General features: G+C 46.9%; 1 protein-coding gene across 1 annotated transcript in view; it reads left to right on the top strand.

Moving 5' to 3' along the window:
• The window catches only part of EPAS1 (endothelial PAS domain protein 1), an 86388-nt gene extending 78831 nt beyond the window's left edge, over positions 1–7557 (top strand). Inside the window, exons 10-16 of the mRNA XM_025992587.2 lie at positions 171–364; positions 849–959; positions 2354–2844; positions 3713–3839; positions 4087–4204; positions 4529–4696; positions 5286–7557. Of these exons, the coding sequence (XP_025848372.1) occupies positions 171–364; positions 849–959; positions 2354–2844; positions 3713–3839; positions 4087–4204; positions 4529–4696; positions 5286–5437 (1361 nt within the window). The 3' untranslated portion in view covers positions 5438–7557. The remainder of the gene's footprint in view (positions 1–170; positions 365–848; positions 960–2353; positions 2845–3712; positions 3840–4086; positions 4205–4528; positions 4697–5285) is intronic.
• Positions 7558–26591: the final 19034 nt, after the last annotated feature.

The following is a 26591-nucleotide window of genomic DNA, read 5'->3' on the forward strand; positions in this document are numbered from 1 at the left end:
AGGGGCTCGTTGCTGCGGCCCAACCTCGGAGGCTGAGGACCTAGCCCCAGGCCTGCTTTCAGACCCTCCTAGGGCCTTCTGAGCACCCTCTGGGCTCTCTGCCACGGGGTAAGCCCAGTGGCCAGTCCAGTGGCCGTGGGTGTTAACCAGCAAGGCCCTTGTCTCTGCAGGGAGCCAGAGCTTCGAGGAGTCCTCATCCTACAACAGCGCCCTCCTGCCCCCAAGCCAGCCGTGGCCCAGAGAGCTGAGGAGCCACAGCACCCAGAGCGAGGACGGGAGCCTGCCCGCCTTCACTGTGCCCCAAGCGGCGGCCTCCGGGAGCGCCACCCCAAGTGCCACCAGCAGCAGCAGCAGCTGCTCCACGGTGAGCACCCTGCCTTGGGGTGAGGACATGGAAAGGGTGGGCTGTTCCTTTTAACTGCTGCAGGATGGCCGAGTAGACAGCCCAAACAGGAATATGCCCGCATGCCCCTCCAGTGAGCCCAGAACCCCGTAGAGCGGTGGGGACGGATGCTTACCTGCCCGCTGCCCCAGCCTTTGCCGTTACTGTCTGCACCCCCATCTACACCCTAAGTTCCTTGGAGATGGGGGCCGAGTTGCACACAGCTTTGAGCCCGTAGCTCGGTCCCAGTGCGGGACAGTCACCGTCCTGCTCCAGGCAGATAGCTGTATGGTCTCCAGAGCCCCGCCGGCCAAGGCCCTCTTGTCAGCAGGGGTCCCTCTACACATACTTGTTCCATGGAATGGAGCTGAGTCTGTGAGTCTAGAAACATACTTCTTTCACCTGGGACTTCTGGGGAGACCAGCACCCTACTCTTGACTTCGTGTCTCTCCTTCCTGGCCCCCAGCCCAGCAGCCCCGGAGACTACTACACATCTCTAAATGATGATCTGAAGATTGAGGTGATCGAGAAGCTCTTCACCATGGACACAGAGGCAAAGGACCAGGGCAGCACTCAGGTAGATGGGCTACACCTGCCCGTTGGCGGGAGGGGAGGCGAAGGCTCACAGCCATTCTGGCAGCCCCATCCCTTTGTCTTCAGTCACAGAGACCAGTGGGGGCGTGTGGCCAAGGCCCTGGTCGTAACGGGGAAGTGGGGCCTGCAGTAGTCCCCTTCTCCTACCTTTGCCCTCTGCTTTGCTCACCAAATCCACCTTGGGAGCTCTTTATCGAGGCTGAGTTTTTGTGCACCGAGAAAGCCACCGAACCTTTCTTAAAGAAGCCCTGTGTATAAAGAGCATGTCCAGATTTGTGAGGTGTTTATAAACAATAAGGAACAGTAACTCTCCTCACACACACCTTCACCTTAGGATTCTGAAATAACCTTTAATGCATTTTAAAATGGCATCTGGCAGAGATTTTCATTTACACACAACTTTTCAGGAATGCACAGAGGTGGGGGTTCTTAAAAATGATAAGAACAGGGATGAGATGGGTGCGTGTTTCACAGTGCCCCAAGGACAAGTGTTCAGCCCCCTTCGTCTCAGGCCCAGTTGTTCTAACAAGTCCCCCTGCTGCGCAGCTGGTCTCTTTGGCCTGCCTGGCGCAAGCTCTCGCAATTCGGCAAAACTTCCGTGCTTGAGCCCTTCCTGCTCTGTCCTCTGAACTCCCGAGGGGTTGCTCAGTACTTGATGCCATCTGCTTCCACTCCTGCACTATGCCATACAGGGAGTCATCATCACTAAGCTGCATACCCCACCCCCCAACAGCGAGGGTATCATTTTCTCCATGGGCTTTTGGGTACGTCCTGTTGTGCACATCAGGGTCCTATAGGACCCATCAGTACTGTGCCCAGTACTTAAGCATGTTACCTAAGTACTTGCCGAGTGAAAGTTTCTCTGCCAGCAGGGCAGCTGTTACTCTACAAGCAGGCCATGGACGGACCCTGGGCACTCGTCCTGTGCTCAGGCCTGTGGGAGGATAGATGAAGGAGATGAGGACAGAGCTGTCCCTGGCTCCTGGTGTGTGCACCATGGGCCGCAGGGTAGAAGGAGGGGTCTGGACAGGCAGACGGGAGACAGGAGGGCGTTTCAGGTTGGGTGAGGTGGTGCCACCAGTGTGGAACGTGCAGGGACAGCTGCATGGAGCATGGAGGTTCAGGGCACAGACTGAAGAGGGCATGAACCCATGGAAAGGCTAATATCACATGCCAGGAGCCCTGCACACTGGGTAGACGAGTCTGAGTTTTCTTTTGGTGGACCATGGGGAGCCAAGGGCAGTGCCTGAGCAAGGAAGGGACGCTGCTGAGGGGGTGCGAGAGGGAGGACACACAGGCAAGGATGGACAGGGGCTGGGCTAGCATTCTTGGGGTCATGCCATCCTCACCACCCCTTTGCCTCCACTCTGTCCTCAGACGGACTTCAGTGAGCTGGACTTGGAGACCTTGGCACCCTACATCCCCATGGACGGTGAAGACTTCCAGCTCAGTCCCATCTGCCCAGAGGAGAGGCTCCTGCCGGAGAAGCCACAGTCCACCCCCCAGCACTGCTTCAGTACCATGACGAACATCTTCCAGCCGCTGGCGCCGATGGCCTCCCACAGCCCCTTCCTCCTGGATAAGTATCAGCAGCAGCTGGGAAGCAAGAAGATAGAGCCTGAGCACCAGCCCATGTCCTCCATCTTCTTTGATGGCGGGAATAAGGTGTCCCTGCCACCGTGCTGTGGCCAAGCCAGCACCCCTCTCTCCTCCATGGGAGGCAGATCCAGTACACAGTGGCCCCCTGACCCGCCATTACATTTCGGGCCCACGAAGTGGCCTGTTGCAGATCAGCACACGGAGTCCTTGGGGCCATCGCCCTTGGGGCCCCCCATCACCTCACCCCATCTCTCCATGTTCAAGAAAAGGTGAGTGGCAGAGACCCTTGGCTGCATCAGCAGAGGCTCCTACAGTGGGCGGGAGGGCGGTCTCTGGGGCCCCAGAAAGGCTCCCTGCCTCCTCTCCTGCCACAGCCTTCTCTGTGTTCTAAGGGTGGAGGCCTTGGGGGAATCACCCTGAGGTACGTGAGGCCTGGAGCAGGACGCATTTCTGTCAGGGCCGAGGCGGAGAGAAGGGAGAGAAGGGGCCTTGGACACCACTGTCTCCCCCTTCAGGCCAGGACTCCTCATCTGAGTCACAGAATGCCAAAAAGTATTTGAATGACTGTTCCTCACTTCTCTGCTGGAATCCTGGTTGAGAAAAGCATACAAGATGTCCTTGCTTCTCCCCAGCCTTTATGGCTGATCCCTGGTTCCACCACAGCGGCCTCCTCAGCACCACCCATGTCAATCAGCGGGGTGCTCACTGGGCCAGGTTGCAGTGGTTGGTCTAGGACTTCTTGATCCCAGGACCACCGGTTATGCTTCCCTGGGGTGCCTGCCCAGAACTGGTCCTTACCGGGGAGCAGTCCAGGCTGTGCAGGGGAGAGGCAGGGCAGAGACTGAGGTCTTAAAGACCAATGTCACCCAATGTGCAGCCACAAATGAGGTCAGGCCTCAAGGCTGTCTGGATACAGCTGGGCAGGCAGATGTGGAGGGAGGTACAGGTGCCTGGAACCATCAGCATCTCAAGCCCACTGCCCCTCCTCCGGGAACCTGCCCTTTGGCTCCGAGAGCCAGCATAGTCAAGCATTAGCCCTGGAAGGGCCCTCTGAAGGCACTGAGAGCAGATGAAGGCCTAGGAGGTGTGGAGCTTCCCCTTCCCACTGTTTCACTGCTCACTCTCTTGGGCTTACAGGTCCGCAAAGGCCTTTGGGCCCCAAGGCCCAGATGTGATGAGCCCGGCCATGGTAGCCCTGTCCAACAAGCTGAAGCTGAAGAGACAGCGAGAGTATGAGGAACAAGCCTTCCAAGACCTAAGCGGGGTGAGCCACCTGCCTGGTGTTGTCTGGGTTCCCCGCTGCAGCCCATGGGGTGGAGGGCTGGGTATGGATGGAGACAGGGCTGGATGGAAACTCTCATGACAGCTGTGAGGGCTCAGAGGGCCTGCCAGGGACGGCAGAGAGGGGTGGGTGTGGCTGTTCAGAGAGCACACCAGCCCCCTTCCAGGCCCACCCTACCCCGGACCGGGTTGAGGACCTGGTTCTCTGGCCTTCTCCCCTCTACCTCTAGGGGGATCCACCAGGCAGCAGCACTTCACATCAGGTATGGAAAAGGATGAAGAGCCTCAGGGGCAACGTGAACTGCCCTTTGATTCCCGACAAACTGCTCAGTGCAAACATCCCCAATGGTAAGCAGTGGCCCAGGCCTCCCCGGGGTGCTGGGGGGGGGACAGCGTTTGCAGAGGCCCATCCGGATTCCTCCACGGTCTTAGGCACCTGCCTCTCTGCACCTTGGCAGAACAGGATGGTGTCCTGTGCCCCACCTTGCACGCACCCACCTCCGCACTTTCCAATAGGCTCAGACGAGAGTCAGGAAGTTCTGGGCACTGATCCCCCAGGAGCTGGCTGTAGCTCTGAGCACCCTTTGTGAAGGAAGGGGGCCGCTGGGGGCTTCACAGCACTCCCCTGCCTTGGCCTGGCACTGCCTTCACCTGCTGGCATTGGTCTTTCAGACGAGTTCACCCAAAATCCCATGAGAGGCCTAGGACAGCCCCTGAGACACCTGCCACCACCGCCATCTGCCATGAGCCCGGGGGAGAACACCAAGAGTGGGTTCCCCCCGCAGTGTTACGCCCCCCAGTACCAGGACTACAGCCTACCATCGGCTCACAAGGTGTCAGGTGAGCACATTTGGGAACTGGAACCACCCTGCAAGGGTCTGGTGTGCGGGATGCAGGAGCGTCAGGGGCTAGACGGCTCGGGGCAGCAGAGCCCAGCTGGGTACTTGGATGAGAGCGCCGCCCCGGCGGAGCCACCTTCCCCAGAGGGAGTGCGGCAGGGGCTGGAGGCCATCTGCCCCCAGGGTTGTAGGAGGGACATTCAGGGCTCCTTGGACCTAAGGGTCCCTAAGCCCGTGTCTTTTGCTCAGTGCTTCACATTGCCCTGTCGCCTACTGCCTCATTCCCGTAGCAGGGGCATCACTGTGCCTTGGGGCAGGAACTGAGGACATGCCCGGAGAACGCACTGCACTGCCGCGGGGTGGCCTGGGGAGCTCTGGGAGGGGTCGGCCCACCAGACTTCGTTCTCCGGAGGGTTAGCCACCTGCCTTCCACCCTGCGCTGCCTGAGGCTGTTCCCATCTTACAAATCATGATACCATCCCAAAAGGGTGCCTGGCTTTGGGGGAAACACACCAGAGGCCCTCTTATGGAAGAGCCCCTTTTAGGAATGTTTGAGAGCTTTAAAAACACGGTACCAACCGTTCTTTCAGGCATGGCAAGTCGGCTGCTTGGGCCTTCCTTTGAGCCCTACCTGCTGCCCGAATTGACCAGATATGACTGTGAGGTGAACGTTCCTGTCCCAGGAAGCTCCACGCTCCTGCAAGGAGGGGACCTCCTCAGAGCCCTGGACCAGGCCACCTGAGCCAGGGCCCCCCCCCACCCCCCACCCCACCGTGGGCGGACACCCCCGCTCATGCCGCCCTGCCAGCTTCACTCTCTACGTCGACTTTTGCAACTAGGTATTTCTAACACCAACACACTTTTTACAAGATATACCTACCTGGCGAACTTGCTCACGTCACCAAGTAGTGGCCTTTTTCTAAAGATGCTCACTTTAGTAGCTGTATTTTTAAGATACACTGTTGTTTTACCTGCTGCGTTTTATTCTGTCAATGAACATGTTCTTAAATTTTGTAAGATTTTTCTTTCCCCAACTTTGATTACTTCTAATTTATATTATTCCTGGGTCCCTCTGTCTGGCTCTCTCTCACACACACTATCCATACTAACGAGTTTTGTGTATAGGTTTGTTCTCTTGTCAGGAAAGCTTTGGCTTTGTCTAACTTGTTGCTGTTGTTGCCAAAGAGAAACAAACTAATTTTGCTATCCAAGCTAGATTTTCACGGCCTGTTCCTCTCAAAGCCCTCCTCCTTCCTTTCTTAAAACTAATCACCCTATGGTAAGTTATCTGTCTTTTTTCTTTTCTTAAGCCGACTCTTGGCTCTGATTTTGACACAACTTTTGGGAAAAAAGAGAAATGTGAAGGGTGAACTCTAGCATATGTGGTTGTCCGTGATGGTTGCGCAATGTGGCTTTTCCCTCCCTGTTTGGGGTTTCTCTCCTGCATTTGGTGGATTTGTTTGTTATTATTCAAAAACATAACTGAGTTGTTTTTTTTTTTTAAAGAAAATGTCTATCTGGGTTAAGTGTCTATCATAGATATGGGTACTCTGTAATATCTAAAAACTGAGAAACGGAATCCTGCTCACGAAATCACTTTGAGATGGTTTTTAAGGCGTCAGTTCTCTTTCTCTCGGTGTCGCTGACACTGCAGCTCTATGGCACTCTCCCCCGGGGCCTGTACCAGCTCTTCTTGAGCTTTCTCGCTATTGCCTTTTTGCTTTGGGGATATGCCATGGGCATGACAAACAATCCAAGACGTGGAATCACGAAGTGTGGGAGCATTGCGAGCTGTCTTCTCGTGTTCTATATGTATTATGTATGTATGTATGTATGTATATTATTATTGCTGCCAAGAGGGTCTGATGGCATGTCATGGGGTGAGGGTGGGGCGAATCTAAGGGAGGGGAAGTGCTTTAATTTTTCTTCAGATTTTGTTGCTAGCCCTTCAAGTGCACTGAGCTATGGGACTCTACAGGTCTTTCACTTGGCACATTTGGATATTTCCAGAATCACCATGAGATGGTTTCAGCAGGAATTCACAAAAGAAAGGGAGGATTCAGAAATGGTGTAGTGCCCCAGCCCATGGTCCTCCCAGCTTACCAGCCCAGAGCACATGGAGCTGGCCTGAGAGAGGGTGCAGAGAGGGGTGCCACTGGTCCGGTCCAGGCCCGCACCCCTTCCTCAGCCTGCTGTCAGCTGGCCCTGTGAGGAGCAGCAGCAGGCCGACTTCCTGGTTGGCCCCTCGCCTCAGGCCTTCCCCAAGGTCTGTCACCTGAAGTGACTTATACAGGTAGGAAGCACTGAAAATCAAGTGTTCTCAGAGCACTTTGTAACTCACTGGGTAAGAGGGACAATACCTTTGGTTTTTAAACACCGATCACATGAAGCTCTTCTGTCCTGGGTACAATGAGGACGTTTCTAGAAATACAAAGCACAGCAGGCCAAGAATTTGGTAAAGCCGGATAGACTTATTGCCAAAAACACAACAAAAAAAACCTGAAGTTCAAAAGAAATCTAGGGGAAAAACGACCCGGTCGCTGCATTGACCAAATCACACTTTAGCACCACCGCTTTGCCCCACGCACAGCGGCAGAACTTGAAGGGTTACTGACGTATAAACGCTGGTGTTTGATTTCCTGTGTGTGTTGCCTCAGCATTAAGGGCATTTTACCCTTGCAGTTTTACTAAAACACTCTGAAAAATATTCCAAGCTTCATATTAACCTTACCTGTCAACGTAACGAGTTCATGAACATTACTGTATTGTCAAACTCCTACTGACAACATTGCTATAGGGGAGCTTAACTTTATAAGGAAATGTATTTTGACACTGATATCTTATTAAAGTGTTCTGATCCTACCACTGCTGGTGGCTCTGGTTTCTTGTGGATTTGTCATGGGCTACACCGACGTAAAGCAAAGCATCTACTAAATAGTTCACAGACAACGAACATTGCCCCTGACCTCTGTGAGAGGACGGAGGCCAGCCAACAGGAAGATAAGAGCATCATGAAGCAGCTTGGGAGCTGCTCGAGCCTGGGTGCCATGTTACATCGACCATATTGCTGCATAGTTTTCAGTCTGCCGCTGGGCCCTTTCTTGTATCCTAGGGAGTACCCAAGGACAGAAGTCATGGTCCTGCCTTCAGAAGACTATGGAAAGTAGCATGAGAGCTGTGCTGGTCTATATGTCACACTCTGCATGTTGAAAGGGATGGGAGGCATGTCCACTAGCAGACAGGAAGGACCTCAGTTTGGAGGTAGCAGGCCTCCCTTCCTGGCCTTCCAGGTAGAATGTAAAGGTAGGAGGGAAGGACAGAGACAGGGCCTGGCAAAAGCCCTGCATTAGACATGGCATGATGGGTTCCCGAATTCAAATTTTACTTTTCTAAATCCGCCTTACTTATGGATAGATGGCTGTCTCTGTAGTGTCACGCAGGAGCTGGGGAGAGAGCCAGCAGCAGCCTCTGCTCACAACCTGCAGGCCTAGAACCAGCCATTCCGGAATATTCCTTTGAACTCCATGGCCCCGTGGGAACTACTTGGCCTTTCTGTGGCCTTCGTGAAATCGAAATCAATTCCTTGACTTCCATGACCACCCAGGCACGACCAGGAGAAGTTATATTTCAAGATGAGCTATAGCATATGGAATGTTTAAGGTGGGCAATAGAAGGAATCATTGCAGGAATAATCCCACTGAGAAGGTAGGATGGGCACAGATGGGATAGAATGCAGCATGGAGTGGTTAGCCACAGATAGAAGCATGGGCAATTCATCATTTTAAAGGAAGGAAGGTGAAGAGTAGAATAAAGCTACGGCCTATCAAGTGAAGGGAAGATGATGAGCAACCTCCAACCTAATTGTTTCCATTTCCTCAGCAATGGAGGCCAGACCGTTAGTGGAGAGGAGAGGGGGTGTTAGAGTTCTGAGGAGAGAGAAGTATGAAATCATCATTTTAGGAGGCCAGTTAGTATCAGATTGCTCAAATGAGATTTTGGTCACAAATTAACCCATTGGCACAGCTGTATGTGTTTCTGTAACCACACTATTCCACCCTAATGGAGGCAGAATGGATGGCTAGTTGAGGTTGCCAGGTTGGGGGGCAGCCAGAACAGCATGTTAGAAGGAGTTAGGAATGTTTCCAAGAGAATGACCATTATGACGGACCAGGAAAACTAAGTTGTGTGAGAAGGAAAGAAAAAAGATGAAGAGGATGACTAATGAAAAATTGGGAGGCTCTGAATGAGAGGTCTTAATGAGGTCAGAGAGGGGTCAGAGAGAGGTGTGGAAAAAGGGAACCATGCAGATAGTCCCTGTCAGAGGAGAGGAAACTGAAAATTGAAATCTCACTTATACCCACATGTGACCCAGCAACATTATAAATAAATACAGTAGGTATTTATCTATCTTAAGTGAAAACTTTAGATATACCTAAAATTTGCCCACAAACATTTGTGGATAATGCTGCTGCAATTATCAAGAACTAGAAACAACCCAAATGTCCTTCAACAGGGGTATGAATTAGGAAAAAAAAAAAACAACCTAAACTGTAATCCATCTTTATAATGGAATACGACTCAGTAATCAAAGCCAACTAACTTGATTCACACAGCAACATGGAGGAAGTGCAAAGGTATTCTGTTGAGTGAAAGAAGCCAGCATCAAACAGTGCAGTCTATATAATTCTATTTATATGACATCCTAGAGAAAGCAAAAAAAAAAAAAGATGCAGAGATAGACAACAGATCATTGATTACTGAGAAGTTTGAATAAAGGGTCTACATGGAGGAGTTCTTTGGAGTATTAGAATTATTCTATATCCTGTCAGTGGTTGTCATTACATATGAAAATCTGGGCGTGTACAAAAATCATAGAACCGTACACCAGAAGGAATTTTACTTTATGTAAATTTAAAACTTTTAAAAATAAAAGACAATTTTGAGATTTCAGAGGTGGCTGAAATAATATGGAGGAGAAGGTGTGAGGAAGAAGGGAGATAGGGTGACACAGTGCATGTCACGATGATGCTGGGCAGAGAGGCCGAGGAGAGGTAGGAGCTGCAGAAATCCCTGAAGGAGTAACTAGAGGCCAGGTTGACAGCCACCTGGAAAGGAGAAAGAAGAGACAGGGTTTGGCAGCTGCATCACAAAACCAGGAGGAGCCCCTCCACCTCTAGGCCCTTCCTGATACCTGGCCTGTGTGAGAGAAACTGGCCCCTCCCTGACAGCTGCAGGGAGCAGGGGCCTCAGCAGAGAGCCAGGCTTCAGGTCACGAAGAAGGTGGAGGCATTTTCAGAGAAGAGGGGAGGTGGCCAATGTCAGACAGAGTTCCAGAGAGTGTGTGCTGGAAAGATCTGGAGGGGGGGGTGGTGAGAGGGATGGGGTAGGATGGTGGATGCACAGAACCATCTGGGGCCAGGCGCCAGGTGGTAGCAGATGACCTGGAAGACTTGGGCTGCCTCTGGTGACTGGGGCAAAGAGAGTGAAGAGATGGTGTACCATCCCAAGTATCTCTTAGAGGGTCAAGCCAAAGGGTGGGGAACAGGTGCCTCCTGCAGGAGCATGATATGGCAGGGAGGTACAACAGCTTCTCCACCATGCTGGCAGAACTTGCCAGGCCCTTCTTTATATCCCTCAGCAGCTAGAGACCATCAAAGGAGTGTACTCACTGAACGTAAGTAAGTGGGGTGGTTGTTTTCTAAAGCAGGTGCGAGGGCAGCCAGGGGGCCATCCCCTCCCTCTCTGCCCTTGGAACCTGGGTTTAACACTCTGGGTGGGCCCAGCACCTTAAGAAACAAGGAAGACAGCTATAGTTGGGGACCCATTGGCCTGAAACAAAGGGACGTTCTCCCGTCCTTGTTAGCCTGGTTGAGGCGAGGGCAGCTGAGCATGAACAATGACATCATTTTGGGGCCTTGCTTAAAAGCTAAGGCAATTCTCCAACTAAATCTGGATGAGAGAGAGGACTCAGACTGGGGTAAATTGGCTGGGGTGGGTGGGGGAAATCCAGAGTGTGTATGTCCAGTCCTGCTGCTTCTTAGAACATAGAGCGGCTGCTGTGCTGAGCAGGGTGGCCTCTGATGTGAGGGTTGGTTCTCCCCAGCACCCCACCTACCAAGAACCCTCAGGTTAGGCACCAGCTCTGAGCCCTGTGGGGCCGTGCTCAGGCCCTGGGAGCTTACAGTTCCCCGACACCAACCCCGGGGCAGCAACCCCAATGTATTTGACCCTCTCTAGCACCACAATTTAATAGAGAAATGGCAATTTGTTCACAGAAGTTGGGCTAAAATGTTGACAGGGCTCACAACCACATCCCAACAGTTGACTGGAGAAGTTGAGATAGTTTATCCCAAAGGAAATAAGATTAAGGGGGGGGGGGGGTGGCTCAAAAGCCCATCCTCTGCTATCTGGGGAAGCACAGTATGTGGTTTCTCTGGATGGCCCCACATGACAGAACGAGGCCTGTAGGGTCAGAGTGCAACTCAATGCAAATATCCTCAAGAGTAAACCTCCTTTCTCCCTATTGGGTCAGCGTTTGCCTTCTCAGTTTATTAGGGAAATAAGGTCTCTATTCTGAGCACCACAGAAAGCTACTTAGAGTGCTGCTATCTACGGATATCTGGTCAAAGCAAAACAAACAAACAAAAAACCTGATTTCAAATCTTTGCTCAGATCTTAGCCTGGCCATCAGACATCACAGCCCCATAGAACCCAGGACAAGCTGAGGGGAACTGTCACTGCCCTTTAAGTGCTCATCGCCTATCCAGGCAGTCATACAAACTTTGTTGAATTTAGATATTTAAAATGGTTTTCTTCAGATGGATTTATACTGCATGGTCTCTAAGAATTACTGCTTCTCTTTAGGAGATTCTGTGGAGTCACATCTAAAGGCAGCGAAGAAAGCAAATATCACCTGAGTCAAAATTACCCTTGAGAACCTCTCCAGAAGGTATGACTGTGCTGAAAACTAGCACCCTGGCCAGCCCGGCATGGCCAATTTTCCCTCCAGTGTTAGAACAATTGGAGTTTCTTTGGATGAGCACCAGATGAAATAATTGGTTTACATCTAGGGACTATGTCGTAAAGAAAAGGCCTGTCTTTAAACACAACTATCTCAACACAATGGGACACTCACATCTGAGACGGGTATGGTGATAGGCTCCCAGAGGAAACATCATATCCACAACTCCTTCCTCGTCCTATCTCAGGGCTATGCAGTCATTTCCTAGGATGGTCAGTGGCCATAGTTACCCCACATTCAGGGGCAGATCCTGATTTTGAGGGGCCTGTGAATTGTATGCACCCTTGACATGATGTGCTAAAAATAACACTTTACGTCTGTGGTTCTTCCTCCCAAAAACCTATGCTACCAATCTAATAACTGGAAAAATATCAGACAAATCCCAGTTGAGGGACACTCTACAAAATACATCCCCAGTACTGCTCAAAAACTGTTAAGGTCATCAAAAAATCAGTAAACTTAAGAAAATGTCATAGCCACAGGGAACCTAAGAAGACATGATGATTAAATATAATGTGGTTTCTTTGAAGGGAAAAATGGACATGAGGTAAAAACTGAGAAAATTTGAATAGAGGATAGACTTTAATACTAATTGTATTAGTTGGTTCAGTAATTGTAAGAAATATATTCTACTAATAAGATAATAATAGGGGAAAGTGCCCGCAGGATAAGTGGCAATTCTCTGTACTGTCTTTGCAATTTCTCTGTAAGTCCAAAATTCTTCTTTAAAGAAAAAAAGGTAATTTAAAAAATGATGCCAGATAAAAACAAAGAAATGCAGGCAGAAATGGAGAGAAGGAAAGGATAGGCAAATGAGTAAATCTAAGTGAATAGTGACTGTTCAGGCAGTATAATGAAAATATATCATGGGGTTTTAAATAACTGAAATTAATGTACATGGAAACAATAGCATAAGAGGTGGGAAGGGGTAAATGGAGTAAGTGACACTCAGTCTTTGCATTGTCTAGGACGTGGTAAGTGCACTAACATATGAGGCTTTAATAAGTGGAGGATGCATGTTGTAATCACTAGGGCAACCTCTAGAAGAGTTGTGAGAAAGTGTGTACTAACAAGCTAATAGAGCAGGGAAATTGAATCTTAAAACAAAACGAAACAAAACAAACATGATTATTCCAAAAGAAGACAAAAAAGGAGAGAAAAATGAACATAGAAGAAGTGGGACAAACTGAAAACAAATAAGACGCTAGATTAGATTTCAGTCTAAATATACCAGTAATTACAAAAATACAAATAGCTTACATATTTCAATTAAATGAAAAATGCCAGGCTGGGTTTAAAAAATAAATATAAGCTGCTTATAGGATATATGATGTTTAAATAAGAATATAGACAAAATAATTTTTTTTAGACAAAATAATTTTAAAAGGACAAAGAAGATATACAAGCCACTAAAAAAAAAAAAAAAAAAGCTAGTGTAGCATACTAATCTCAGACAGGTAGACTTTAAGAAGCATTACTAAAACACAGGGATAATAATAAATAGGGTTGGGCACCCTGGGTGGCTCAGCGGTTTAGCGCTGCCTTTAGCCCAGGGTATGATCCTGGAGACCTGGGATCGAGTCTCACGTCGGGCTCCCCGCATGGAGCCTGCTTCTCCCTCTGCCTGTCTCTCTCTCCCTCTCTGTTTCTGTGTGTGTGTGTGTGTGTGTCTCATGAATAAATAAATAAAGTCTTAAAAAATAATAAAAAGGGCGAATGTAAAAGAAAGATATTATAAGTCTATGTTTGTATGCACCTAATGAGCCTTAGAAATAGATACTGCTACAAGAAAAAATAGAAAATCTATAATCATAATAGGGGATTTTAACACATCTATCTCAGTGACTGATAGAATAAGCATAAAATAGTAAACAAGAATCAAGGAAGTAAAAGACGACTCATAAAATGGGAGAAAATATTTACAAAATCAGATCCGATAAGGACTAATATCTAGAATATATAAAGGATGCTAACAACTCAACAAAAAGCAAAGAATGCGATTTCAAATGGGCAAAACATTTCAGACATTTCTCCAAAGAAGATAAACAAATGGCCAATGATCAATCATATAAAAAGATGCTCAGTATCTTTAGTCATTAGGGAAATGCAAGTGAAAACCACAATCAGATACCACTTCACACACCATCAGGATGGCTAATAGCTAACAGACAATAAGGAGAATGTGGAGAAATTGTAACCCTCATACATGTCTGGTAGGAGTGTACAATGGTACCGCCTTTTTTTAAAAAAAGATTTTTATTTATTTATTCTTGAGAGACATGGGGAGAGAGAGACAGAGAGGCAGAGGCACAGGCAGAGGGAGAAGCAGGCTCCATGCAGGGAGCCCGATGTGGGACTCGATCCCGTGTCTCCAGGATCACACCCTGGGCTGAAGGCAGCACCAAACTGCTGAGCCACCTGGGCTGCCCTGGTATGGCTTTTTGGATAGCTCTCTGGCAGCTCCTCAAAAAGTTAAACATAGAATTACCATATGACCCTGAAGTTCCTCTCCTACACACACACACACACACACACACACACGAACTGAAAACCTATGTTCACACAAAAATTTATACACAAGTGTTTTTAGCAGCACTCTTCATAATGGCCAACAAAGAGAAACTACTTAAATGTCCCTCAAATGGTGAAAGTACAAGCGAGATGTGGTATGACTACATGGTGGAATATTATTCAGCCATATAATGTAATGATGTGCGATACTTACTACAACGTAGGTGAACCTTGAAAACATGATATGGAGCAAAAGATGCCAGACACAAAAGGCCACATGTTATATGATTCCACTTATATGAAATGTCTTGAATAAGTCCATAGATACAGAAAATAAATTACTGGTTGCCAAGGGCTGGAGGAAGGGAGAAATGGGGAGGGTTTCTTTCTGGGGTGATGAAATGTTCTGAAATTAGTGGTGATGGCCACGCACTTTTGTTAACACACTAAAAACTACTGAATTGTACACTTCAAAGGGTGAATATTATGGCATATGAAATATAGCTCAATAAAAAATAGACAACATATAAAATATTGAAGTACATAATTAAGAAACAGATCTAATGGCATATGTAGAACCTTGTGCCCAGTAACTACAAGAGACATTCTAAAATTGGTCACACGCTAAGCCATAGTATTAGTACCAAGCAAATGTTAGTACATTTCAAAAGGTTTAAAATGACTCTGAGCATATTCCCTGACCACAGTGAAATTAAATTAGAAGTCAGTAACCAAATGGAAGTTTAAGAATCACAAAGTCTTGAAGGTGAGGAATATACAGTACTTCTCAATTGCTCATGGTTCACAAAATATCACACTGGAGATTAGAACACACATTAAGTATTAATGAAAACTGTATCAAAACTTCTGGAATTCAATTAAAGCCATGCTTCAAGGGAAATTTATAGCCTCAAATGGATATATTCGAAAAAAATAAAGGATGAAAATCAGTGAAATAAGTATTTATACCAAGAAGTTAGAAAACAAATAGCAAAGTAAACCTAGCAGAAAATAGAAATAAAAAAATAACATGAGAGGAAACAATGAAATAGAAAACAAATGCAAAATAGAGAAAAATTAACAAAGCTAAAGATAGTTCTTTGAAAAGAATAAAATTGATAAATACATTAGCAAGATGTATCAGGAAAAGGAGACAGTATACAAATTGCTGATATCCCCTAAAAATAAAGATTATAAAATAATATTAGAAACAACTTTATGCCATTAAACTAGATGAAATAGACTAACTTCTTCTTTTTTTTTTTTTACCATTTTAATCTTTCTGGTTTTTTATTTATTTATTTTTATTGGAGTTCAATTTGCCAACATATAGCATAACACCCAGTGCTCATCCCGTCAAGTGCCCCCCTCAGTGCCTGTCACCCAGTTACCCCAACCCCCCGCCCGCCTCCCTTTCCACCACCCCTTGTTCATTTCCCAGAGGAAATAGACTAACTTCTTGAAAAACCAAGACTGACATAAAAACAGAAAATATGAATAATTCCATATTAATTAAAGAAACTGAATCCTTAAATAAAACTTTCCCCACTAAGAAAATTTCAGTTTATGAAGATAAATCGAGGAGAATAAATTCTTCTTAATGAAGAATTTAACTTCATTATTAAATTTCCTCACTCCAGTTCCCTGCTCAGCAAGGGTATCTGCTTCTCGAGCTCCCTCTACCCCTCCCACCACTGCTAAAGACTCCCCCTTGCTCTCTCTCTTGCTCACTCTCTCAAATAACAAAATCTTGTAAGGGATGTGGGGGTGGCTCAGCAGTTGAGCATCTGCTTTTGACTCAGGACATGATCCCAGGATCCAAGATCAGGTCCCACACAGGGTTCCTTGCAGGGAGCCTGCTTCTCCCTCTGCCTGTGTCTCTGTCTCTCTGTCTCTGTCTCTCATAAATAAATACATAAAATCTTTTAAAAATTTAAAAATTAAAAAATAAAATATTTTTAAATAAATAAATAAATAAATAAATTCTCCCAAATGTTTGAGGAAAATCACTCTTTCTCAAACACATTTAGCAAGTAGAAAAAGAGGGAATACTTTGAACTCATTTATGAGGCTCACATATCCTTGCTGCCAAAGGCTGATAGGCATTTAATATCAAAGAAAACTTATAGAAGGCCAATCTCTTTCACAAAGATCAATTTCAATATCTTCAACAAAATTTTACCCAATCAAACCCAGTACCATATGCAAAGGAAAATGCACTGTGAGAAAACTGGGTTTATTAATGGAAAACAAAGCTAATTTAACACTGAACAATTGATCAATGTAACCATCTTAGCAGAATAAAGAAAAAAATCAATGTAAAAAAATATTTGATAAAATTTGAAATACACTCTTAGGAAAAAAAAACCCTAAGTATTCTTGGAATAGAGAATAACTTCCTCAATCTGATAAAGGATATTTATTAAAGACCTAAACAAACATACTGAACGGGGAAATTAATCCTAATACTGACACTAAAAGCTTTTCCCACAAGAGAAGATGTCAACTATCATTACTTCTATTCAACATAATGCAAGAGGACCTAGACACTGCAATAAAACAAGAAAAATAAGGAAAAAGCATGAGGATTAGAAAGGAAAAAAAACCTGTCATTATCTACAGTCTGCATGCTTGTGTATATAGAAAATGCAAAAGAATCTTCAGATTACTAAATTTAAACATACATAAAAACAACTATGTTTTTATATACTAAAAATAATTGAAAAGGACACTTTTAAATATGTACTCAACCAATAAAAATACAATACCCAGGAATAGATCTAAAATATGTAGAAGAGTCCTAAATATAAATTATTACAGCATAATATTGTGTAAAGATAGACAAATAGACTAATAAAACAGAAAAGACTGTCCAGAAATCAACTCACTCATACAAGAACACTCATTCTATGACAAAGATAATACTGCAGAGCAATGAAAAAGGGATGATCTTTTCAATAAAAATACCTAGTCAATAGGATATCTACAGAGGGAAAAATTATTCTTAATTCCTATTTTCCATCAAACTTAAGATTTCCAGGTGGAATAGAGATCTAAATATGAAAGATGTATAAAGCTTCTTGGGGTGCCCGAGTGGCTCAGTTGGTTAAGCATCTGATCTCAGCTTGATCTCAGCTCAGGTCTTTTTTTTTAATAATAAATTTATTTTTTATTGGTGTTCAATTTGCCAACATACAGAATAACACCCAGTGCTCATCCCTTCAAGTGCCCCCCTCAGTGCCCATCACCCATTCACCCCCAACCCCCCCCTCCTCCCCTTCCACCACCCCAAGTTCGTTTCCCAGAGTTAGGAGTCTTTATGTTCTGTCTCCCTTTCTGATATTTCCTACCCATTTCTTCTCCCTTCCCCTCTATTCCCTTTCACTATTATTTATATTCCCCAAGTGAATGAGACCATATAATGTTTGTCCTTCTCCGATTGACTTACTTCACTCAGCATAATACCCTCCAGTTCCATCCACGTTGAAGCAAATGGTGGGTATTTGTCATTTCTAATGGCTGAGTAATATTCCATTGTATACATAGACCACATCTTCTTTATCCATTCATCTTTCGATGGACACCGAGGCTCCTTCCACAGTTTGGCTATTGTGGACATTTCAGCTCAGATCTTGAGGAAAAGATGCATAATGCCTCTAGAAAATAACACAGGAAACTATCTTCATGACCTCAAAGTAGGCAAGATGTCTTGAACATGAACAGGTAATTCACAGAATGGGAGACAACATTTGCAATATTTACATCTGACAAAAAACTCATGTCCAGAATATATAAAGAACTCCTCAAATCAGTTTTTAGAAAGAAAAATAACAAAAGACTTGAAGAGGCACTTCACAAAGGTTTTTATGGCCAAAATAATATAAAACAGGGCTCAAATACAGTAGTCATCAGGAGAATGAAAATTAAAACCACAGTGAGAAACCACTTCCACCTCCTACAGAATGGCTAAAGTTGAAAACTTCTGTCAATACCAAGTCCTGGAGAGGATCCGGAGCAGCTGGAGCTCTCAATTTTATTTACAACACCAGAAAGCTAAACATAAACATGCTCTCTTATACCCAGCCGTTCTACTCATAGAAATACCCAAGAAATTAGTACAGTTGTCCTACATGGCAGGTTTAAGAATAAACATAGCAGCACTATTCTCAATGTCCCCAGACTAAAATCACCCAAATGTCTGTTACCAGCAGAATGAACAAATAAGTTATCCTGTATTTTTAAACAGCAGTAATGAAAATGGTTGAGCTGTCGCCACACACAAGAACATAGATGAGTTTCATATATGCTGAGCATGAAAAACCAGAAGCAATAGATTACGAACTATTTAATTCCATGTAAAAGTCTAGTACAAGCAAAATTAACCTTATGGTATTAAAAGTCAGATATTGACTAGGCAGAACAGTGAGTAGTGACAGAACAGTGAGTAGTGACAAAAAAAACATGGGGAGGGGGCTCTGGGATGCTGTTAATATGTTACTTCTGACCTAGAAGGCAGTTATATAGGTTATGTTCCACTTGGGAAAACTCATCTACTACAAACTTATGATTTCCTAAATATCATAGATACTGGTTTGTGGAGAGATGGACACTCACTATTGTGGGTGGAAGTATAAATCATAAATATCATTGAAAGGCAATTTGGTCATATCAATACAAATTGAAATGCCATCTATCTTTTGAACCAGGAGTTCTGCTTCTAGGATTTTTATAGTTATAATTGTACATGTGCTCAGAGATACATATACAAGGATATGCATTGCAGCATTATTTTTAAGCCTAAATATCAGGGAGGGGGATGTGGGTGGAAGGACTGAATAAATAAATGATGAGGCATCTAAACAATAGCATACCAGTATCAAAAACAACCAAACAAGAGTTGACCCAATCTGGCCCAAGGCTTCAAGCTTCATTCTAGGTATGCATATGCTGGACTGTCCCTGGAAGGATATATGAGGAGCCTACTCTATCTTTTGAATTATGCTGACATGGTGTATAATTCACCAGTCCAAACAGAAACAATGGTGCCCAGGAGTGACAGCACCATAGGATGCCAGAGAAGGACAGGGTGTCAGAAGCCCTCAGGTCCAACCCCTCGTTATGCCCATGAGGAGACCGAAGCACTCATGGTCCACATTCCTCCAGAAATACATTATCTGGGAGTTAAACATACCCACACGCCATCACCCTTCCACTTGCATGCCGATGAAGACACCAGACAGCAGCTAAGGAACCAGGAAACGTGTGCAGGAAAAGTAGGGGTTCTGGCAGAGGGTGCAGGTGACAGGGTGGTGGGGAGACCAACGCCAAGGGTTCTGCATGATGTCCTGGGCAGACCAGAGGTGGGAGAAGTAGGAGGGATTAATACTCTGCTCCAAAGCAGGCTTAGCAGAGCAGAGCCAGTTGCAAGTTGTGAGTCCAGGGACTTCCCTTAACTGGATCTTCATTTCCACCTCCATCCATTCATTCAATAACTCATCAATCTTCTCGCATGCCTGCCAGGTGCGCGGCTCTGGGCTCGGCATGAGGAACACCCCGTACTGGTGCTGCGGTCCCAACAGAACTTGTGAGTTCTAGAGCATTGTGGCCCAGCTCACAGACACACTGTGGTAAGACCACCTAGTGATCATCCACAGACAAAGCCACTGTTCTACAGAAGGTCTTCCAGGGAAATAAAGTCTGCTATTCGTCTGCTGTGATACCAGGTCAACGCGGTGGGGACAGGGGTGACGGTGAGCGTGGAGTGCGTGGGCCGGTGGAACTAGGAGACTGAAAGGCAAGCAGCAATAATGACACACTGGTATTGCACTCTCACAGCACACTTGTAGCTAAGGCATATTTGTCCCCCATTATGAATGGGGACATGAGCCTCAGGGCAGTTAAGGGGCTAATCCAGAGTCACCTGGGTGGCAAGTGACAAAGCTGGAGCTGGTTGTCAACCAGCTTGGGTCCGAACCCCACTGAGGGCTTCCCTCCAGGCCCTGTGGCCGCCACCAGGATGGGCTGAACTCACCGAGGCCCCCGCCTGGGCCCCAGGGGTGGCCTGCACTGTGTACATGGAGCCCAGCTCTGTGTCCTGCAGGATTCTTTCTTAGCACCCCTCCCGTTGTCAAGAAGGGAGCCAGCAGGGCCCAGGGGTAGGGAACACGGACTTCCCAGCCCAACTGTGGCCAGGCCTGATACGAGGCTGCTGTGACCAGGGAACCCCACCTTCTGCGGGGGCACCCCCCCCCAGGAAAACCCCAAGCATCTATGCTTTGGAAGAGGACCTGTGCTGGGGACATTTTAATGCCACCTCAAAGCAACACAGCCACATGTGCACTCTAAACATTTTGCTTTTGAAAAATTGCAAAGTACGTGCAAGTGCTTTATCCTCTCCCTGCCCCTGCCCCGATCACCTGAGATCTGAGGGGTCAAGCAGGGGCAGAGGGAGGTGAGGAAGTCAGGGATGGGGTACGGGGACTGAGGTGGGGGTTAGGATTAAGGGAGGGCTGTGGGACAGGGGATTTTACATGTGGACAAGGCCATTTTGACACATCCACACCAAAATGGCTCTCTCTAGGTGGCTGAGAGAATGTTCCAAGCCCTCTCTGGGCTTCAGCTTCCTCAGGAAGTGTGGGGTAGAGGCTGCAGGAAGCACCTGGAAACAACACACATTTAAGAGGGATGCTTCCTGGAGGAAGGAGCCCACTCGGCCGAAGCCCACAGACCTCAGTTCCTTCCGGGAGCTGCGGGTGTGTCCCACTTGCTGGACAGACCGAAGGGAAGAGGCGCGTCCAGATCCCAAGGGCCTGGCCTTAGAGACAGACAACTGGGGGTGGGCAACCTGGTTCTTGACTCAGTTTCCTCTGCACAGAGGGCAGGACCCCCAGCTCCCAGAGTCTTGGTGAGACTGTCCCCCAGCTACCCGTCAGCACCCCTGAAACACAGGCTGCTGGGCTGCAGGAAGTTTCTGGGGTCTGTGGGAACTTCGCATCACCCTCAAAATGCTCTGCCCAACTCCACTCTCAGTTCTGGTTTCAGAATAAATACCATGAGAAAGACATTTTCCTTTGTTCTGTAACATTCCTTGATTATAGTCCTCTTGGGGCAGGATGGCCCCTGGATCTACACTTGGATTCCCTGTGACCCTGTCATCTCAGTTGGGGTGGCTGTGGCGGCAGACGGACATCCTAACAGAACCCACCCCTGGGCTGTCTCCCCCTTCAGCCCCACACGCTTCTTCACTCTGCTGTCCTGGTAGCCGGACAGGACATGACCTGAGGCCTCCAGCTTCCGCTCCCCAGACAGAAGAGAACCAGGCCTTTTCCCGAGTCTGCTGGCTCCTTGTGGCTCCTTTGCCATCAGCGGGCCCAACCAAGAGCTGACCGTCCACATACATGGTCCCGGGCAAGGGAGACGAACCCTTCAAACCAAAGGAGAGAGGGAGGGTGTGGGCAAGGCTTCTTGGAAGAGGCAAGTCCCAGATAAGTCTAGGAAACGAAGGCCCAAAGGTTGGTGAAAACAAGAGGGCAGCCCCACAGATGACGCTCGCTCATAAAAATGCTCTTATGTTTTTATGCAGTGAATATGTTGGGGAGGGGGGCTGCCCAGTGCCAAGGCCTAAGGGCACCGAGGAAGCGGAAATGAATGCATTTTGGTCTTCTCTGTCCAGAGGTTCACAGGAGACAGCAATCTGACCAAGGCTGTGACAAACGTACAGCAGCCTGGAAGAGGCAGCAGCACCGGAGTCCTGGAGAGGTGGGGGGCTTCCCTGGGAGATGGGGCCCCAGAGGGCCTTGAAGCATGTTGTGCTGCTCAGGCACACGTTCTAGAGCTGGCTGCGTCGGTCTGCGCCCAGACTCTCCAGTTGTTCTAGGAGCTCCGTCAACTTATTAGCCTCTCCGTGCCTCAGTTTCCTCACTCTATAGATGTACCTACTCCAGAGGGTTGTGGAAAAGATGACACGAATTAACACCTATAAAGCATGTTTAGAATCACGTTGGCTATTAGGTTCTGTAAATGTATCTATTACTATTATGGTCTTGGAGGAAAAGCAGGCATCAGGCAGATGAGGAGGGGCGTACGGATGTGTTCTAGGAAGAATAAACCGCATAAACGGGGGATGGAAGGGGATGGGAGCAGGGGCTGGGGTTTGGCGTGGCTGCTACGTGGGAACGTGTGCTGACCTGCAGCCAGAAAGGTGGGCACAGGCCAGATGTTGGCAGGCAGGGTGCACCCGGGAGGGTGGGCTTTGTCCTGTAGCTGCCAGGCAAGGACGGGGCTGGATTTGGTGGTTGTATTGGGCTGGAAGAAGTGAGACTGGAGGTAAGGAGCCCAGCTGGCAGCCCGAGCGATACAAAACAGAGAAATAAAGGGCCTGAGAGAACACAGTGGCAGCAAGAATGGAGAGGGGGGGGAGCCACTGGGGCCTGGAGGTGCCTGGATACAAGTGAAGCCTAGGCAGGGACCAGGAAGATGGGGTCACCACGGGGCCTTTCATGGGAACAGGGAAGACTGGGCAGGGGCAGGCTGGAGAGGAGGGAACAAGGTAGAGAAAATACTGGGTGCTGGGCGCTGATCTAGGAGCTTTGCATGAATTATTTCATTTAGACTCACACCGGCCCTCTGAGAAGGATGCTGTTGCCATAGCCTTCTCCAGCTGAGAAACGAGGCAGGGTGTTGAAGGTTATTGTAGGAGTCATGATGTAGTTTTCAGAGCCTGCGTCCTTAACCCCTCTGCCCTACGCTGACCTTGACCCCTGAGAGGAGGTGTTGCGTCTAGAGCCTGCAGAGAGGCCTGAGCTGGAAGCTAGGTATACTGGGAACCATGGGGGGGATGAGCTTCTCTGGGAATGTATGAGAATAAGGAAGGAGAGGGATGGGGCCGGATGTGGAGAGGGGCTCTGGCATGCAGGGGGTCTGGGGGAAGGTGTCCAGCCAGCCAGGAAGCTCCCCAGAAAGATCCGGCAGGCACGGCAAGCCCCCCACCCCTGCTGCCGCCTTCCCAGTACAGAAAGAACACAGGCCGGCCTGGCCCTCTTCTGGGACCTGGAACCAGTTACATAACCTCACTGAGCCTAGGGAGGCGTTACCTTCCTCCCCTGGAGGCACTGAGAGGCTAGGGCTAAAAGGATTAGGCTCAGCTTTTAGAGACAAAACTAAGTACCCTAGGTGGATGAACGCCAGCCCTCCCTGGGCTATTGTGCGGCCTGATTATGCCTCCCAGTCCACACGCTGACAGGGCTTAGGCTCTGTTGACAAAGTGTCTCAAGGTGTTTACCTCAGCCCCAACAGTGGCTGGCCTCTGGCCCAGGCTGTGTCATTGGCTCAGTTACAGGGAAGGAAACACACACACACACACACACACACACACACACACCCCCCAGTCCCTCCCCAGGAGCCGGCTTCCTGAGTCACCGCAATCCTAGCCAAATTCACCTGAAGCGCCTGGCACTTCCCTGGACACCCCAACAGGTATCTAACTAAGAGCTGTCTTTGGGGGGGGAGCCATGCCTCATTCACTAATTCACATAACAAGCCTCATAAGTTGCTGAGGGATATTCCAAGTTGTGAGATTTCTGTAGTGCTTCCAACCCCGGAGAAAGAGAGAGGATGGGAGAAGAGGGAGAGTGAGAGCCAGGGGAGGGAGGAGCTCCCCACCCTCCGTCCACCCCCTCACTCTGTGTCCAATCACAGACAGCACTGCTCGGCTCCCAGAGCCAGGACAGAAAATTAAAAGAAAATCACCGAGAAGTAGGAAATCATAGAACATAGAATGTGTGTCCTCAAAGGACCTTACAGATCATTCATTAGCCTAACCCTAGTGTTTACAGGGAAGGAAACTACTTGTCCAATGACGAGCTAGGGACAGAATCTGAGGTCTTCAACGTGCATGCAGAGCTCTTGTCCTACATCACACAGACCCCAGACAAGGATGAGAAGAGGCTAAGATGCCTGGGAGCCTAACCCTACATCTACTCCTGGAGATGCCCCAGAGCACATGCTCCTTGCTCCTCCTCAGGGCTCCACAGGCTGTATGGCACGAGCTGGGTCCTAGTTTCCTTCCTCTCCAAGTTTTAGAGGCAACTATGTCGCCAACAGGCAGCATCTGCCACAGAGAACTGGAAAGATCTGGACTGGCCCAGGTGGCTAGAGCCAGCTGGACACTGGCAGTGATGCTAGCGCAATGTCTAGACAGGGCGGGCCCCTTCCCATGCCCTTGCAAACCCCCTGGACAACCTGTAGATGTCCTGGGAGCACCTGCTGTGCGCCCAGCCCTGGCGGGCCAAGGAATCACACATTTGGACAGCTATTTCTCCAAATTTTTTCCTCTAAACACAGGAGTGAATAACCCAAAGAGGGCAGAAAGAAATAAACCCAAGAGTTTCTGTGCTCCTGATTTAAAACATAGAATTTTTTAAAAATATGCTCACTGTGCAAATAATAAACCAAACCTTACTCCCCAGCCAAATATTGATATTTCCTTTAAATCTGGGCTAAAATATCCATACTTGGGAAGGGAGAGACTTGTGGTTATTGGCCAAAAGCTGTGCTAAGTCATATACAGCCATTAAAATTATAATCCTCAAACAAAAGTTACAGATTTAGAGTGACTTTCTGAGCCTAAAAGTTATTTTGACATTTCATAAAATAAATCATCAGACCAACACATCACATTATGTTGACAATAGTGTCCAAAATAGTTTTACTATCTTTAGTACCTTTTATTTTAATTGGTTTATAACCATGTGATTTATATATAACTTATAACCAAATAGTACGTAATTATTTATATGTTTTTAGATTTAGGATTTTTAAAAAGCCAGTATAAACCAACAAGAATGTACCAGCTATAGTAATGTACATGGCAGACAATATGGAAGGTACCCTTTCCTGGAATTCTCCTTAACTGAATGTTGATTGAATTTGTCTCCCAAGAAGCTTGTGGTCTGAATCAGGTAGACCAAGCAAAATAAAACACAGCACAGGACCCATAGCTTTAAAGTTGTCAGTTGAATAATTCAAGCGGTATCTTTCTTCAAATATTGTCACAACTCAGCCTGACATAACTGATTCCTACCCAGAATCAAATGCCAAGGATCTCAGTTTTAATACTCTTGACCTGACTCATCCCAAGGTGTGACAATGGCTATCTTGAGTGGAAGAGCTGTGCCAGGAGCCTGCCTGCACCTCTTGTAAAATACTGGACCAAGAAGCCCCAGCTTATAATTCATGGCACAAAAGCCAGCATTTGTTTTAGAAGGAATGCTCACTGAGCTCACTTGATACTTTAAGGGGATGGAGAGTTGTCTTTCCAAGAAGGGACAAGATGGCACCAATTAGGACCTCTTGTGGAGATAATAAAGGCAAGGGGAGATTAGATTCCAACACTCTGAGCATCTCTTAAATGGCTTTGGGACAAGACCTCTCCCAAGTTGACACCATATTTACTAGCAAGAAAATAGAAAACAATGAGAAATTGGTCTGATTTCTGCATCATTTGGAGCAACTGACCTTGATTTGGTAAAGTTGTATGCTAATGGAGGCCTGAAGTCAAAAATCATAACTGAGATGAGTCAACCCCAGAAATCATCTGAGTTAACCATACACAGAGAGGTAGTACAGCAGGTGCTTAGCCTCTGAAACAGCAAAAATTCACTCTCAGCTCTATCTTCTACCAACTTTGCCACTCTGGGCATGTAACTGACCTCTCTTTTTCTTTATGAAATGAGAATAATACCTACCACAAAGGATTGTTTTAAGGATAGAATATACATATACATATATATGTATACATTTTAAGGATATATATATGTTTGTGTATATATATATAAGGAGATATATATGTTTTAAGGATAGAATACACACACATAGTTATATTTATTTTATATATAAATGTATTATATATATATATATATATATATATATATATATATATATAACCTAGTTAATTCCTGGCACATAGCAATCACTCAATAAATGTTAGCTATTACATGGTCAAATCTATCCATCTTTCACTGGAATGTAAATTCCAGAAGGACAAGAATTCTAATATGGCTTTGTCACAGCTATATTCCCAATACTGAGAATAGGGCCTATTGCACAGCAAGCAATCAATCAACACTGAGTTAATCTAACAGCATATTCAGGAAGTCCAGTATGGAACTATTGTACCTACAGCTTTAAAAGCAATGAAATTTTTAAAAAGGGCTTTAGCTCAAATTACTGTATGTTGTTTAGAGTACTGGGCCAAGTTTGGGACAATTCATTGTAAGAAGTAGAATGGCAATAACCATTGAGCTCAAAAGAGTAGTTAATGTTTTAAGGTCTTAAAATCTAGTTGAGCTTCTGTTTCTGCCCCAGA

The sequence above is a fragment of the Vulpes vulpes genome, chromosome 16 (assembly GCF_048418805.1).
Source record: "Vulpes vulpes isolate BD-2025 chromosome 16, VulVul3, whole genome shotgun sequence".
Lineage (NCBI taxonomy): Eukaryota > Metazoa > Chordata > Mammalia > Carnivora > Canidae > Vulpes > Vulpes vulpes.